The 18129-nt window shown below is 42.7% G+C and overlaps 1 protein-coding gene across 1 annotated transcript; it reads right to left on the reverse strand.

Moving 5' to 3' along the window:
- Nucleotides 1-8912: 8912 nt before the first annotated feature.
- lpar3 (lysophosphatidic acid receptor 3) lies at nucleotides 8913-17162 on the reverse strand. Its single transcript, XM_026143208.2, has 3 exons — nucleotides 17002-17162; nucleotides 15293-16045; nucleotides 8913-10492 (listed from the first exon to the last, which is right to left on the reverse strand). The coding sequence occupies exons 2-3, from the start codon at nucleotides 16029-16031 to the stop codon at nucleotides 10167-10169; spliced, it is 1065 nt and encodes a 354-aa protein (XP_025998993.1). The 5' UTR covers nucleotides 16032-16045; nucleotides 17002-17162; the 3' UTR covers nucleotides 8913-10166.
- Nucleotides 17163-18129: the final 967 nt, after the last annotated feature.

The following is an 18129-nucleotide window of genomic DNA, read 5'->3' on the forward strand; positions in this document are numbered from 1 at the left end:
TCAGTGTCGCCGAGATCAGACGTGACACTTTGTCTGATGTCACTTTGTCTCGTGTGCTGGAAATGGTAATAACTGGACGTTTTCCAGCAACAAAGGACACAGATCAAGAGCTGTCACCCTATCTGATGCGCAGACATGAACTCACAATACAGCAGGGATGCCTCATGTGGGGCTTGAGGGTGGTTGTGCCACCTAAGCTGCGCTCTCATGTACTGAAAGAGCTCCACACTGCACATCCAGGGATGGTGAGGATGAAGAGCTTAGCTCGCAGCTATGTTTGGTGGCCTGGCATTGATTCTCAAATTGAGCTTCAAGCTAAAGCCTGCCACTCTTGTCAGCGTGTGCAAAAAGAGCCTGGGTTAGCGCCTTTACACCCTTGGCTGTGGCCTTCCTGTCCATGGGAACGGATCCATGTGGATTTTGCGGGTCCATTTGAAAGTCACATGTACCTGGTGGTGGTAGATGCACATTCCAAGTGGCCTGAAGTGCATATTATGGATAGCACCACAGCTGGTAAAACCATACAAGTGCTACGGGGTCTCTTTAGTCGCCATGGCATTCCCCACGTCCTGGTGAGTGATAACGGACCGCAGTTCTGTTCTGAGGAATTCAGGGTGTTCCTGAAAGCTAATGGAGTCAAACACATCCGCTCTGCGCCGTACCATCCTGCCACTAATGGTTTGGCTGAGCGTTTTGTGCAGACATTCAAGCATGCACTGAAAGCCTCCAGGGGTACAGCACCTGTGCAACAACGCCTTGACACGTTCCTCTTGACATATCGCAACACTCCGCATGCGACAACTAGAGAAACGCCAGCTATATTGTTCATTGGACGCAAGCTGCGCTCTCGACTGGATTTTTTGAAGCCCAGTGTGGCCGGAGCTGTGCGTCGGTCACAGGATGCGCAACAACAGTGCCGACAGCAACACTCCAGGGACAGACGGTTCACTGTGGGCGAGCCTGTCCTGGTGCGCGATTATAGGAAGGGAGAGGACAAGTGGACGCACGGTGTCGTACTGGAGAAGACTGGGCCAGTGTCATACAAGGTGAATGTGGGAGCCCAAGGGGTGTGGAAACGTCATGTGGATCAGATGCTGACACGACCTGAGTCAGTATCTCAGCAGGTCACAGTGGATCCTCCGACAAGCTCTCAGATGTCACCAGCCCAGAGTGGTAGTGACACCATGCTTTACCCTTGTACAACTCTGCAGGAAGAGACTGTTGAACAAGTTATGGGGACCACCGTACCTCCAGATACACCCCAGTCTCTTAAATCATCACCGACTGACTGTACACAGGTTACAGAGCCTGTAAGACGTTACCCAGTGAGAGTCACCAAGCCACCCGCTCGTTATTGTGATGGGTGAGCGTATTAAGTAGTTCAGTGAGAGTGTTGGCGTTCAGAGACATTATTCTCAACTAAAAAGAAATTCATACAGAAAGCAACATTAGTTCCAGTTTTCATGAATGTTGTAATATAAAAAAAAAAAAGGTGCTACTTTGGTTATGGGAAATGTTTCTGCGGGTGGTGCCACGGTCGCATAGCTTAGTGGGGAGGAGATGTTATGTATGAACCAAGAATTATTGTGTGCTATGCAAGCCATCGCCAGTAGGGGGCACCACGCCCAGTTATGTGTGTGTGTTACTTCTGTGTGATCCCAATAAAGAAGAAGTCAACTTGTAAACAAACTGTTGTATGTGCAGTCTGACTCGGCATAATCCTTAATAGTGTATTGACACTACAGTGGAAATATAACATCTATATTATTGTAATATATCTATATCACTAAAGCACTTCTGGATGGATGCAAACTGCATTTCGTTGCCCTGTACCTGTGCATGTGCAATGACAATAAAGTTGAATTCTATTCTATTCTATTCTAGTGCACAGCTTGACCATCATGGTTAGGATGAAGCCATTGCTGAATGGGGGGACTGGAAGCCCAAGGCCCACCTTGACACTGATGAAGATTGGGAAGAAAGAGAAGAGGATGATGGATGTGTATCATATTACTACATATAACTACTTTTCACCCAGATAGTTTTTCCACTGGGATCTTTATCTAACCTGGCCCTGCTGCATATAAATGCATCCTAACTTATTTCTGTACCATATTTTGTGTTAACAGGCTACCAAACAACAAGCAACTAATTGCAGTAAAAACACAAGTGGCGTAAACACAAATGCTTCAAAACTGTAAAATGGTAAATGGTAAATGGCCTGTATTTATATAGCGCTTTACTAGTCCCTAAGGACCCCAAAGCGCTTTACATATCCAGTCATCCACCCATTCACACACACTGGTGATGGCAGCTACATTGTAGCCACAGCCACCCTGGGGCGCACTGACAGAGGCGAGGCTGCCGGACACTGGCGCCACCGGGCCCTCTGACCACCACCAGTAGGCAACGGGTGAAGTGTCTCGCCCAAGGACACAACGACCGAGACTGTCCAAGCCGGGGCTCGAACCGACAACCTTCCGATTACAAGGCGAACTCCCAACTCTTGAGCCACGATCGCTGTACTTAAATACAGTCAATGAGTAAATGACTGAGTTTTCTAGCAGTGAATGAAACACGCTTCACGTCGACTACATCCCCATGTTCAGACAAAATCATTTGTTTTTCATGCAACAGACAGAATCTTTACATAAATCTGCATTTAATGTGTTTTTGCTGTAAAAACTGCTGAATAAACATTTAATAAAACTGTGATAGACATTAAAATTACTCCCCCACTTTGTTAAGCATTCCTCTTTAACTGCTCACAAATGCAAATATCTAATCAGCAAATAACATGATAGCAAATCGAGGTATTTAAGCATGCCATCAGTGTCAAAGGTTTCTGCTGAAATCCACCAGAATGAGGAAGAAAGGTGATTTAAGTGACGCTGAATGCTGCGTGGTTGTTGGGATTTTCCCACACGGTCTCTAAGGTATACAGAGATCATCCTGAAACTGATAAAATGTCCAGTGAGAGGGTGAAAATGCTTTCTTGCCAGAGGCCAGAGGAGTAAACCAGACTGGTATGAGATGATAGGAAGGCAGCAGCAATGCAAATAATGCAAATAAAGCAGATGTGCAAAGATCACACCGGGTGCCACTCCTGTCAGATAAGAACAGGAATGTTAGACTCCGTGTCACACAGGCTCACCAAAGAAGGTCGGAAAAATCCCGTCTTGTCTGACGAGTCTTGATTTCAGCTGCAACATTCAGATAGTGGGGTCAGAACTGAGCATAGACAACATGAAAACCTTGATCTTTCATTTTGGTTTCAATGGTTCAGACTGATGGTGGCAGCATGATGGTGTAGGGGATACTTCTCAGTACACTTCAGAGCCCTTTGGACCAGACGACCTTCATTTAAACACCACACCTGGGAATAGTTGCTGACGTGTCTGTCCCTGTACGACCACAGTGTGCCCATGTTTTTATGGCTGCCTCCTTCAGGATAATAAGCCGTGTGGCAAAGCTGAGATAATCTCAGACTGCTTTCTTGAACATGACACTTAAACGGCCTCCACAGCCACCAGTTCTCAATCCAGCAGAGCGCCTTTACGATGTGGTAGAACAGGAGATTCACGTCATGGATGCGGAGCTGCAAAACCTGGTATGGATGTATAATCATATTAAAAAATATTTTCCCAGAATATTAAAAACGAATCCCGTGACTCAGTAGGTATGACACAATCCAAAGTACACCAGCTTCTAATTTGGTACAAATATGCAGTGAGTCGGCTGTTAGGCGACATGCCTGAGCAAATGAAAACATGTTCTCACACTGTTGCATATCTCTGTGAACACGTGTGTGTTTTTAAGAGCTGCATTTTGTCAGTAGAAGTAAAAGTAAAATGTCGTCAGTTCTGAAATTCATGTTACACAACGTTACGTCGGTCCACAACACCGGCGTAACATATGCAGCGCTTTTTGTTTGTGCTGCTTTACCTTTGAAGTCCAGTATTTCTGAGTCATCCTTCCTGCTTTGGTTACACTGTGAGTCACTATTTTTACCGCTGTCACACACTCGGTGGTCACACAGTCCTCCTTGGGGGGTTTTTTTGTTTTCAACAGACAGTTTGCAGAAGTGCTCCAACAAAATGTGCTTTCACTCCTCTACACTAGTTGTTCAAGTCTGCAGACATGTGGATTCATTCATAAGTATCTTCCACCAGAGCTGCGACATTAGATGAAGTTATGATGCTTTGAAAAGGAATTTAAAAGGTTTTTACACGAAGCATATTCTGGGTGTGCCAGCTGAGACAGAGTCAAAGAGAATTATGTGCTTTATCACTACAATGCTTCCAATCTTGCAGTTTAAGCCGTTCACAGCCGTACACTCGCAGTAAGTCAGTCATTAGAAAGTAAAGAGAAGCACCACACGAGCATTAAGTACCAAATATTTTCAGATGAATCCTGAGGAAGTCAGAGTGAAGAAGATGATGTTTCTGTATTATTTCTCTTGGTTATAAAGGACGTTAACAATGCAAATATCTCTGTGTGTGTGTGTGTGTGTGTGTGTGTGTCTGTGTGTGTGTGTGTGTGTGTGTGTGTGTGTGTGTGTGTGTGTGTGTGTGTGTGTGTGTGTGTGTTAAGTACCAAATATTTTCAGATGAATCCTGAGGAAGTCAGAGTGAAGAAGATGATGTTTCTGTATTATTTCTCTTGGTTATAAAGGACGTTAACAATGCAAATATCTCTGTGTGTGTGTGTGTGTGTGTGTCTGTGTCTGTGTGTGTGTGTGTGTGTGTGTGTGTGTGTGTGTGTGTGTGTGTGTGTGTGTGTGTGTGTTTCTGTCAGTAATATAAATATATGAAATACATTAACAGTTAATTAAACAGGTAATGAAACAGCTCAGCATTGTCATTATGATGTGCGTCACATATTGTTGTGTCAGTTGTGGCCCCTGATACTCGAGCAGTTTGTGCCATTAGCGTTACTCCTGTGTGACAGGCTCACGTTCATGACAGATGCTCGGACGCATTACTAGAAGTGAAAGTTAGCGCGCGGTCAACACGACAGTCTGTGTCGGTTTTTCAAATGCAGAAGCTCCACAAAACCAAACAGAGCTGAAACTCCTCGCATGTGATGTTGTTATTGCTTGTTGTAGAGCTTTCGCTGAATAGTCACCTTTTATATAGACGCTGTGAGATTTTTCTAGTATTTGTGTCCAGCTACACAAATGTGTAATTAACACAGGCGCTTTCATTTTTGTCTTTCCCAGCAGCAGCTCTTAAAGTAACAATCACTGATTCAGTGTAATGCCAAGCATGTGTTTGCATACGTATGTGTGTGTTTTGGGCACGGCAGATCTTCACCTGAGCTCGAAAATCCTGTTTGTGACGTTGTATTCGTAGGAGTCTGAAGCTGTAACTGTGTGCATGACACTGAACTCTTCCCCAATAGTTGCTGCTACTCGTGGGTAATGTGAGGCCTGACTTGTGACAACACATGGGTTTGCATTTGCATTCAAACAGTGTAAATATGCTTGAAGGCGGGGATACTATATCCAATATTTGCACATTTCACAAACAGATATGATTTATAGAGGCCCTAGTTTCTCCAAAGACACTGAAATTCCTCCTTCCTTTCCAAACCTGTCATAAACTTTGGAAAACAGCAAGAGACAGAGTGCAAGACAGAGAGCTGGAGGTGGTCAAACGTTCATAGGTCATTTGGTTTGTTCAGCACTGTGTTGTCCAGATCCCAGCAGACACGACAGCCACATGTGTGTAAAGTGGAAATGTTCATTCATTTAAGACACATCTTTAACTTAAGCCAAAAATAAAAGGAAAAGATCAGCAGTGGGCATCAACAAAAGCACTCTGCTAACACATTATAATAAAAATCTCTACACCTTTTGAGGGGACAGCAAAATAATTGGGTTCCTCAGCATTACACAAAAACCTGAACATTGCAAACTAAGTTGCCATACTTGGTTAGTTTGTCCTTTGTGTTTGAAATAGAGTCTTAAATAACCTCAGGCAGGCTGTGGCCTTTAAATGATGCTCAGTTGGTACCAAAGGGACCAAGTGTGCTAAAAAAAATCATTACATCACCAGCAGTAGCCTGAACCGTTGATACAAGGCGAGATGGATCCATGCTTTCATGTTTTGTTTTGTTTCATTCATCAACCAAATGTTGCAGCAGAAATTGAGCCTCGTGGGAGCATTTTTCCAGTTTTCTGAACCATAGCCTCAGTTTCCTGTTCGTAGATGACAAAAGTGACACGGGCATTGTCTTTTGCTGCTGCAGCTCATCTGCTTCAAAGTTCAACATGCTGCGCATTCAGACTTCACTCTTCTGCATACCTTTGTGGTTATTTGAGTTACTGTTGCGTTCCTATCAGCTAAAGCAGCCTGGCTATGCTCCTGTGACCGCTGGCATCAACGAGGGATTTTCTCTCAGGTAACGGGCCAGTTTCAAAGATGGTTGTGTCGGGAGAATCCCAGAAGATCAACAGTTTCTAAAATATCAGATGTTTGGCACCAACAACTCGGCCACTTCCAAAGTCACCTTTCTTCCTACAAGTGTAGATGCACTGAGTTGCTGCCATACGATGTAATTTGCACTTACTTGCAGTCAGACAGATGTATTTAATAAAGTATGTTGAGGTTCTCTGGATGTGAGAACCATATAAAGTGAATACATGACAAACTTTTTATTTTTATCTTTTGCTGATTTATGCTGAATAAGTCTGTAATCTGATTTAATTTTGAAGCTGGCCTTCATATGCGATATGAGTCCTTATTTTTAGAGCAAAAGGGATGATTTACGCAACATTTCCCATCTGTGCCTACATCTGTTTGCCCTAACATTTAGAATAAACCAAAAGACGGCATTTCTGAACATATGTGAAATTTAATTGGCTTTTCAAGAAGGCATAATTACAGCACAGCTGTAGAAAAAGACGGCCACACAACGCAGTTAACAGTTCAGGTTTTTCAGAAGGTTGAACCAGCGTGCCAATCAGCAGGAATTACAGATCTGCAGAGGCCTCTGCTTTGGTCATACAATGTGCGCTGCCATGCAGCATCATGTACATGCAAACCACATGACCCGAGTCAACCCATATCTCAACAACTGAAACGAAACTGGATGTCATTTACAACCAGGCTATACATGTACCTGTTCTGCTTCTGCACAGGGCAATACATTCAGACCGCCGTGTGAGGTTTTAAAGCTTGAAAGGATGTTAATGCAGTAAAACAGTACATCCGGCTTGTGGAAAAATAAAAATGGCTGTGGGTTTGTGGTTGCTAAGAGTAAACAATAGGCTTTCGTTTCAAGCATGTTGATTGTTGTAAATTAGAGGGAGACCTGACACATAAACAGGGCTTTTGGGGAGAACAAGAACTACGTCTATGATACGCAGTATCGAGTGTTTACTTTGGAAAGAAAGGAATTTACATCTATATGGACCGAAATCTAGAGAGTGGGTTTGAATAGTTCGCTCTTATACCTGCATTTAATGATTATTATTAACTGCCTAAATCTATACTTAATTCATATTGTCCAATTTTTATTTTTTTTTGGCCTGTCCCGTTTGGCTCTTTTGCATCAGAATTGTTGTCTAAAGGCAAAGAAAGATGCCCAACGTATTTACTTTACCAAACTGACCATCCCAGCCTTGCCATAATGGTCCATTTGATTCACCTTTTATTGTTTATTTTATTTTCACTTACTGAATACGGGACAGACTTGACTGGGGGAAAGAAGGGGAGAAAGAAAGAGGGAAAGAGAAACAGCTGAGAAGAGGGACGGGGGAGAAGGGCAAAAGACAAAAACCAACAGAACGGGCAGAGAAAATAAAATGCATATATCAATCACCTGGATCACCTGCTGAGAAAGAAAAAAGAAAACAAGCAGAAGAGAACAAGAGTAATAGAATAAACAACATCACAATGATATATGGGAATATGACAGTAAATACTAAATATTAAACATTATTGTGCAGCACATAAGATCAACAGAACACAGTGTGCTTTGAGGTAGGAGCCAAAAAGGGTGTAGTTTGTGGGTGTGATCACCCGTGTGTACACCTGTGAGCATGGACGCGCTTGTTTTTTGTTTTTTTAAAGGTTCCTTCATGTAATGATCTGCTAGAGGGTGTGGGGGGGCCACAGCCCCGTCCTCCAGGGCATGAAGCAGGTGTGGAGGAGATCAAAACTCCAGACATCCAGAGGCCCCCAGAACACAAGAGACCAAGGAAGACCAACAGAGGGGCAGCCGCGCCACTGTCCCAGTAAGAGCTGAGGAGAGTCCCAGATGAGGGCTCACTCAGCAGCCGCGGAGCAGAAGCCAGGGGGAGTTGCAGTGACGCATATTGTCCAAGTTTTACAGTGCGATCCACACAGGGTTTACTTATTTTTATCAGACTCGTTGCCCAATAATATAATTGACTGGAAGCGTTTAGTGCTTGAGGCCCATTAAATAGCCTAAATCATCCCAAAGTGCTCTCAAGCTGCAGTACTTCATTACAGACGGTCCTTTTAGTGCTTCTTCTTGGTGCAATCAATTCTGCAAAGGTTTATAGTATTATAATCAGTCATCACTTAGCATTGATCATCAGAGTTAAAATCTATAGACACTTAGCTTCAGTCGAACTGGATTTTCAGGTATTGCATGGCTTGTTTTGACTGGTGTGGGTGCCAAATGGGTGGTGTGTGCAACCATTAGTCCTCTGGAGATGAAGATAAAGCAAAAAAACAACAAAAAACTGACCAACCAATCAACTAATATTTCCACGAGTCTGCTGTTATGGCTGAAAATACAGGAAATACTGAAGGATATAAAAATGTATATATTTTACATATTCTTCTGGAATTAACTTAAGGTTTCTATATCATGTCATAAAAGAAATATTGTACACATTCTTATATTTGCTTATTTAAAAAAAAGAATGTCCTTAGATATTTAAAAAGACATTAAAGTTTTATGGCTTTAAAAGTCCAAAACTACACAGGAACACAGGTCATCTCAGCCTAACAAACAAACCACTAACTTGTCTCTCAATTTACAATTTTAATGACGTCCTTTACAACATACATGGCATAAATACTTTACAACCAAAGAAAAGTCATTTGAGCCCAGTCAGTGGTTTAGATTTGACCAGGAAGTTTTCCTAATCAGCCTGCAGCGCTTGTGTTCGCAAAGGGAGGTACAGTCTATTCAGTCGTATCGTCTTCAGGTCCTGAGGGCCTACTGTATGCCAAACCTCCAGCTGGAATCCAGTGTGTTGCAACATCATTTTACAGCTCTTTTACTGGTGACCAGCTGTTTCATCAGAGCAGCATCAGCCACTCAGCAAGCTGAAGCGGATGTTTGAATAAAGAAAAGTTACACAACAAGTCTGTCTGCGTGATTTGCTGCAGGTCATAGTTTTGCACAGGTGAACTGAAAAAAGGAGACAGACTGTCCACCAGAGGCCAAACTACTCAACAAGAAGTGACTGAAATTCTCACACCAAGTACATATTTTCTGCACAGTATAGTTTCAAGAATGCTTTGCTAGATCTATTGAAAGCATAAAATAAACATAAAACCGCGTCCTGCCCAAGCGAAGCCGCAGCTTTACAGTGCCCGACTTGGAACGAAATGTCACTCTTCTTGACTAGTTCTTCCACTACAGCATTCCTTAAAAGCTAACCAGGAAGTGAACTTAGTGGAAGAATCAAGCAGATATACAGAAAATCATATTGATGTCACACTTCATATGGTTTACTCCCTCGCAGGCTTAAAGGAGAAATGAACAGCCGTGCACGCCACGCCGACTTGTTTTAATCAGCCATTCGAGTGCAGTGTCACCCGTGCTTACGCAACCCAGAGGATATGATAAAAAAAACACAGGATGATTCCCATTATGGAAGAATGGGAGGTATGTGTCCAAACATGATCAAACCCTGACAGAACAGCTCGTTTGCATTCATTAGGGGAAACAGCAGTGCATGAAGATCCCTATCTCCATCGAACCAACTCCAGCAGTGGAGGAGTTGGGGTGAAATGTCTCTTCAGGAGACTGCTTTTAATCTGAGGACAAACACAACCCACTGAGACCAACTGGAGACATGTGCAGCTTCTCTTTCAAGTCGGCTCCAGTCTCTTTTCATAAAGATCGTTCAGATCTGGACAGATGTTCTCAAAAAAAAAAAGAAAAAAAAGAAAAAGTTTTCAGTTCTTGAGTAAACCCTCATCATTCTTCATCTCTTCTGAGGGAGGCTGGCTGTTGCCCGTGTCGTGCCCAGAGCTCAGTGGCTTGGAGTTGGCATTTGTTGACCTCTGCCGACGAGTGCCGTTGCCAATGCAGCGCATGAGGTTCTTAAAAGTTGCCCACATTTCCTCATCCTTGTAAGAGTAGATGCAGGGATTCATGACAGAGTTGAGTACAGCCAGGAGCAGGAGCCAGCGCTTTAACTTCATGACGTGACAATTCTCACAGTTAAGGCCATCCATCAGCAGAACCACCAAGCCAGGAGTCCAGCAGATCACAAAGGCCCCTGAAGAGAAAGAAGCAAACTGCGTCATCATCTTCAGTACGTTTCCTTTCAAAAATGTGTATAATTTTTGCACAATGGCAGTCTGAAAAGTCGCATCTTCAACATTTTGCAGATGAAACTTAAATAATAAATGTCTTATTATACAGTTATGACAAGACATTTTGGACATTTATTGTATGAACTAAAATATTGATGAAAATTGTTCTAAAGAGGCGACTTTCAGCTTTGATCCTAGCAAACGAACAACAAAAACTGCATTAAAGATTGAGGAATTACGTCCTTTTGTTTCCATATTTTAAAACCTTCGTCATGAACAGTTTGAAAAGGCAAAAACAAACAGCAAACAGTCTTCTTTGTTTTGCCTTATCATACTACTTTATCATCAGCAAGTGATAAATCAGGTTAACCTGGTGTGACTGACTCTCCCACTGCAGATCGTTTCATTTCGTTATCTTTTTAAAAAAGGGTCATTTTCACTGCTTTGGTGTATTCAGCTGAAAGAGCAGAAAGTGTAGCTTTGCACAGAGCTTATCTGGCTGCTTCTGTCTTCTGGCACATCATCAATGAACTCACTGCCTCTGGAGGGTGTGCATGCTTACGTCATCTCACTGCCTCCGCCATGTTTGACACACCTTTTCCGATGCTTCGACTCAGAACAAGACCTCAACAGTTCACTTCTTTCAGAGGAACCGGTACAGCCGAGCTCCGATTCATCTGTCCACACGCCTCTTTAGAGCTGTGTTTGTTTTTGGTCATCTCTAATCTTTCCTTTCTGGTGGTTTTTCTTTACAATACATGCTGCGAACATTCACTTCTCTCTTCTGCAGACTTGCAGGCATTTTTATGTTACTGAGGTCACCGGTGTGCTCCATCTTCTTTTCACACTATGTTAAACTTTTAGTTTGGTTACTCTTATTAATTCCTCTCGTGTTTTTTTGTTTTGTTTGCAGGATGCTGCATTTCACTTGGGCCAGTTCGTGACAATCAATGTAAAGGCTTAGCAAACAGACTGAGGTGAGCAGAGGAAGCAGGAAAATGAAAAAAGATGGTTGCTGAGGTTGTGTGGCCAGAGATGATGCAGGGGTCGGGTGATAGTTACGGTTTATTACTCCAAAATGAAGCCAGTCTGCATTTTTCCATTAGCATCTTCTTGGCATAATAAATGCTGCTGGGCTGAGGGGGCCACTTGTACATATTTCATTTATTTATTTGCTTCTGCCCGACCTTACGTCACGATCGGACCTACATTAACCAGAGGTTTTCAGCAGACGGTAAACATAACCACAGCCTGTAGATTTTTGGATGCTCTGTATAAACATTCAAACTTCCACCCGGTGTCCGATTGCTGTGCACATGTGGAGATCAGGAATTGTGCAGAAGTTATATTTTACACAAATGGAATTATGTGTTAACAAACTTCACTCCTGAAGTTAAAGCACAGAATGTAAAAGAACCACGTTGCTTAAATTCAACCTATTCTAGTCGAGAAACAAGTAGACGCAGGTTGGAAACACAATGCCATTATTGTGCTCAGTACTTAACTGTGTGTAGCAGATAATGAGGTGGGTCATGGAGGCACTGAAGCAGCCATCTACTTCAAACATGTTTGGGCACAAAGCAAAGCAACTAAAGCTTTTCTGGAAATAAAACGAACCAACAAGCATCAACCTGTCTGCTCTACTAGAGCATCTCTGAGCTTTATGTCAACAGCAGGAGAAAAACATGTTTTTTGTTTGGGTTTTTTTACAGCTCACCATTTCTTTTGTCAGACAGAGGGGTGTGGGAGAAGGGTTGAGCTCAGCTTTTATTCTAAAACTCAAAAACGAGTTATTTATATGCAGCCTTCTTCCGCCTGAATTTGTTTTCATCATCTTTGATGTCCAAAGTAACGTGAACCAAACTGTAACTGAGATTCCATCACCGTGCAGATTTTGAGGTATTCTACAAGCTCAAACTTTTTTCCTCTTAAATCTCTTACAAATAAAAAGGCTTTAGAAGCCCATGTTTTGAACATCTGCTCCTTTTGCTATTCATTTGTCGATTTGTGGTTACGCTTAAAGAATGAAAACAAATCTGCCGGGAGTATTACGATGCTTCACTTCAAAAGCAGGCCCCAACACACTGGGATGTGCTACATTTAAACAGATGGATGCTTAAACTACAACAACTGCATGCTGACAAACTAGTGCCATGAAGCGCAATTATGAAAAAAGAAGAAGAGTGATTCCTGACGCTTACTTGTTTTAAATTTGAGTGAATTTATTGTATGAAGTCGGAAAGATTATGAGCAAAAAAACAAAACACCCTAAAAACAATCTTCGGACCTGTTACAGGCCGAACACTGAGAGAAAACAGGGACAGCTGTTGTTTCCTTTTACTTCTAAAGGACAGTTTATGCATTAGCACATTCATTCTTTGGTGTGACAAAGGCCATAGCATTTCCAGTCTTTCTGCAATCAGTTATTTTACTGCTTTTAACAAAGCATGTGTGCTTCGTACGCATTTCTGAACTGGTTTGCCCTGCTGCCGTTTTTGTCTGTACAAGCAGTTTTCCCTTTACCTTGGACCTGACTCCATGCCCTACAGGTTTTGATAGTCCAATTGTTTCTTCCATAAGAGCTTCATTGACTTTTTCCCATAAAGCATAATCATTAAAACAATTGTGTTACATACTCTCCAGCTACAGTTTTAAGTAAGTAAGTTTCTGTGTTAACTGTTGAAGCTTATTGCTACTGTGAGCAGCGGTGGAGGGCTTTAGCCCTGTGATAGACAGGAGATTTATACCATATCTCGCCCTATGAAAGCTGAGATAGGTTAAGAGGAAGAAGGAAATCAACAGATAAATTAACATACTGAAGGGACGAACCTACACTTGTGTGATTACACTTCAAGCCATGGAGAAGTGCATCTGAAAGCAATCGCCGAAGTCCCCGAGTATAGGTTCTTTTTCTTTTTTCCCTTTTTTGGGTAGGGAGGAGGGGACGTTCACTGAAAACCAGTGCGGTGTGGTGGATGGTACGCCACACAGGCTGTGAAGCAGTGTCCTTGCAGGAAGAGATAATTACACAGCCGTCTGCAATAAAGTGTCTAAACAGACAAACATCTTCTACACTACATTCAGCACTGAGATATCTGCCCGTGTGAGCTGAGAAAGATAAACGCCGGACCATTTCTCTGTGGTGTGACGCTTCAACCTTCTCTTTTATCTGAAGTGCACACAAAACAAAAAGCAATCACACTGAACGCTGAGGAACTCGTCTGACCTGCAGCGCTATCAGAGATGCATCAGTCCAGCCTGCATTCCTAGCTTTGGTGACTTACTATACATAGACTGTGTTATACAGTTCTGTGCAAATGCTTCGAGTTCTCTTTTAGTTTGTCTTTGGACATTGGCTGCTTTTTCAATCAGTTCATTCCAGTCCTCGTACCTGACCATTTTCAAAGGAATGTTTTGTTTATTAAGCCAACTAACACTGAGGCAGCTAACTCAAGGGATAAACGATTGTTGTGTCTGCTAAGTTTTCTGCTATGCATAAAGAAGCTATTTTAAATTGTATCTTTAGGCACTTTGTTGCCAACAGCCTGTCACAAAAACAGTTTATTCCTGAACTGAATCTGTGTAAAATAACAATGATAACGCAGTTTGACGGACATAAAATGGTATGTTTGGACCACAAAGGTGATTTACTAAGAGCTGTTAGCTGGGGGGAAAGGATGTGGTGTGGAGGAGGAGGTCGGGAGAGAGGTGCAGCAGCGAGTGTCTACAGCCATCTGTAAAACACGGTGGAGGCTCTGCCATGGTTTAAGGCTGCCTGTCAGTCAATGGTGTTGGGAATCTTGTCAAGATGTCAAAACACTTTCAGATTTTGATCAACCATTCAACCATCTGGAAAATATCAAATTGGCAGTGACGTACTTGTTATCTAAAACATGCTGCCAATGCAGTAAAAGCGTACAAGCATAGAACAGCAACACAATGGCCGCCCCAGAGCCTCAAACAAAATAGCTTCAAATGACCTTCAAAGTCTGGTGAACTATTCCTGAAGACCATTTAAAGGAATGACATAAGAGCTTGTCTAAGAGAGTTCAGGCTGTGCTGAAGAATAAAGGTGGTCATACCAAATAATTAACTGTTTTTGACTCGTATTCTAAATCTCTGTGCACGTTTGCACACGTTTCAATGAATTGCCGCCCCTTTTCTAAGCCAAATGTACAGACGTGGGGGGTGGCTCAAGACTTTTTCACAGCACTGTACTTAAAACAGTGTAACTTCCAATGGTCTGTAGTTGCACTGCAGTAGAATATCCTTGTACACTCCTATTGTACCGTTTACAATAGAAAGCACTGGTCTGATTTTATTACTGAGCCTCTATTGAAAGGTATCCTCTTGCAAAACGCCAACAAAGGGAGCCAAGTAATGATATCCGAGGCCCTCGTCTAAGATGAGTCAACTGAGAAGGGGAGAAGGTATTATGACAAGCGTTGTACCACTAAATCATGAGTTTATGTGCCAGCGGTTAAAAAACAAGAGGTATTTCTTATTACTCTGAGGCTACAGCTTCTCAGACGTGAGGGCACTGAATGGCTGCTGTTTGGGCGAACGCAGCTAATATTTTTTTTGCCCCTTTTATAACTTGCTTTTCCATCTTGTCAGGAACATCTAGATTATAATCAAGTATCTTCAGCAGAGACTCCAAATTGTTTCTAAAGTTTGTGACAACTTTAAAAAGCACAATAGTGTTTTTATGATCCGCTGATCAGCGATACTCCTCAGGGAACTACTTTATGAGTAGCACCTACCAAGCACAACCAAGACCGTCTTCATGAGCTTCATGGGTGTCCTCTTGCGGTTGATGGAGCCGGAGGTGTGTGGCATGAGCATCGCCGTCTTCTTTTTAACGTAGGCGTAGATTCTCAGGTAGATGGACACCATGATAAGGAACACCACCAGGTTGGAGACAGACCAGAAGATCAAGTAGCTCCTGCTGAAGATGGGAGCGAGCTTGGAGCACGTGTTCAGGTTGCAGATACAGTTCCAGCCCAGACTGGGCACAGCCCCCATGAAGATGGAAATGGCCCACACCAGCACAATAAGCAGCGTCACCCTCCTCTTCGTCAGGTTGCTATGAACTTTCCAGCTCATAACAGATATGTAGCGCTCCAGAGCTATGACTAGCAGGTTTGCCAGTGAAGCTGAGAGACTGATGTCTAGAAGACCTTGGCGGATGAAGTAACCAGTGACAGTAAGTTGCCGTGACACCTCGCCCGTGTTGAACATGAGGTACACGTACGCTATCCCTGCGAGGAAGTCCGAGGCAGCCAGGTTGGAAAGGAGATAGTAGAAAGGATAATGAAACCTTTTATTGGTAATGACAGCAGCTATGACCATGACATTGGAGACCAGGATGAAACAGCAGAAGATGGAGCCCACAACCTGGACCAGGATGAGCTGAGTGGTGTCCCATTTGTCATCACCTCCGCTCTGGTTGTAAAAGAACTTCATCGTCTCATTGTAATGACAGGTGTTCTGTTCGGCCATTTTAAAAGGCAGGTCTGTGAAATGAGAAAACCAAGACGTTAAAAGCAGAACTTTTCATTATCCATGTCAATAAACCTTTTGTCTCATGTTGCATCTATGCAGTCTTAGTCACCAGCTATAAAAAAGCACAACTCATTAATATCATCTTCTACAAATTTGTTGTGATGAAATCTCTAGACTGACTGAGTTTTTTCTCTCCCCCTGAGCCATAGGTGTCAAACAATTACATATGGCCCGTGAAGCCATACCAAATTACTATCAGAGCTGGCCTACTGGTATTACACAGCTAATATATATATTGTTTAGTATTAAGCTTTGCTTGATCCATATTCAGTTTTTCAGCAAAACGTGTTTGAGTCCATAAGAAAAGATTCATTCTTAAATCTGGAGGAATAAATATATTTCAATAAATATTAACATTAGCCCGCGACTTTGTTCCAGTTTTGAATTTTGGCCCACTGTGTATTTGAGTTTGACACCCCTGCCCTAAGCCAAGGAAGAGATTCATTCATTTGACTCCAAAACGCACACAGCACAGCCTGTTTACCGGAGCCGCTCTGATTGTACAAAACTAAACTCACAGTAAACCCTCATTACTAAAGCTGAAGGGCATGGCCATATATTAAAAAATCAGAGTGAAAATCATATGGACCCCATCTGAAAGTTCCATGTATGCAAACATTTCTTAGGGTAAACGCTGCATACATGGTAATAAACCAGAGTTGACTGTAACACGGTGCAAGGTACACTTTTCTTCATGACTCCTTTGTTCACTCAAACTTTACTACAACCGGTCCGACTTGGAAACCAGTGGGCAGCAAAGCCAGGGGAGGAGATTCTAACAGCGGGACAGACAAATGATAAGCACTTGGAGAAACCACAGAAAAACTAGTCAAAACTAATAAGAAGTTAACAAAAAAGGCAATTACAGGAGATCGAGCAGAAGGGGAAAAGAGCCAGGTGGGTTTACCTGTGGGAAATGTTTGTCCTTTGAGCGTCAGCAGACTTAAAGTTGCGAAATCCTCAGTTGGACTTAATGAACATGTTTCTCCTGTAGCGCTGTGCGTCCTCGGCTGAGGACGGAGGGAGGTGACTTCACTGCGCCGCTGCCAGGACAGAGTGAGAGCAGAGCGTCTTCCTCCCCAGGTCTCAGCAGCGTGACGCAGAGGGCGTGAGCGTGGAGCCACCCACGCTCACTGCTGTATTCTTTGCACGAGACCCCGCGAGCGCACGATGACCAAACGAAACCGATAACAAGTCAGTGATCTGAATGAACCAGAAGTTTATCAGCTAGACTACGTGACAGCTGCGGATACAGTTACATCTTAACAGTGTGACGTCTTATTCGCGTTTTCAGTGTGAATAATGAAACATTCTAACTTTTTGGCTTTTAAAATCAGTCATTTGGAGTCCCTGTCACTTTTAACATGTCCATGAATTTTTACCAGGTCATTCACAAAAACATTTCTCCTTTAAACTCATCTGGTTTCATTCCTATAAGCATCATAATATGTGACGTTTAACCTGTTTTTTTAACCCTTGCTCATCTAGTCTCATATACACTGGAAACGTAGCGCTGGAAGGACTCCAGCTCCTAGACTGAGCTACAGAAGACTGTGCGGTAGCTAGAAGCAGCTCCACCTTGAACAACAATACAACCACTTAGCATTAATAATAAATATGTCTGATAAAATATTAATTACAGGCGAGGCATTTTTCCTGCATAGGCACTTTTCTTTTTGACACAACAGCATCTTAAACTAGTTTTAATGCAACTTTACTTGAGTCAGAAAACTGATTAGAGTCAGCACTGAAAAAAGTTGAAACCAATTAACCAGCAGCTTAGCACCATTACCTGATTTTCTGGTAAATCGTCCTTGGAAGGGATTTGTTCCTTTGGGGTTTCGAGAAGCAGGCTCAGGTTATCCAATGGCCATTCAGGGCCTGTGACCGGGGTTCTCGTAGAGATGGGGCCCCAACCAAGAGGCGCATAGAAGAAATACCAAACTGTATCGACTTAAACGTTAGATTTTTAAACCATATTGTCTTGTTTATATCATACCAGGATGGCATAATTGGTAAAATATAGTAGTATGTA

Source organism: Astatotilapia calliptera, chromosome 15, assembly GCF_964374335.1.
Source record: "Astatotilapia calliptera chromosome 15, fAstCal68.1, whole genome shotgun sequence".
Taxonomy (NCBI): domain Eukaryota; kingdom Metazoa; phylum Chordata; class Actinopteri; order Cichliformes; family Cichlidae; genus Astatotilapia; species Astatotilapia calliptera.

Bases quoted from the DNA above. Each gene is read 5' to 3' on its own strand.
- lpar3 (XM_026143208.2), bottom strand. From the start codon at position 16,031: ATGGCCGAACAGAACACCTGTCATTACAATGAGACGATGAAGTTCTTT. The intron at 10,493-15,292 runs GTAGGTGCTACT...CTTTCTCTTCAG, and splicing joins GACGGTCTTGGTTGTGCTTG to GGGCCTTTGTGATCTGCTGG.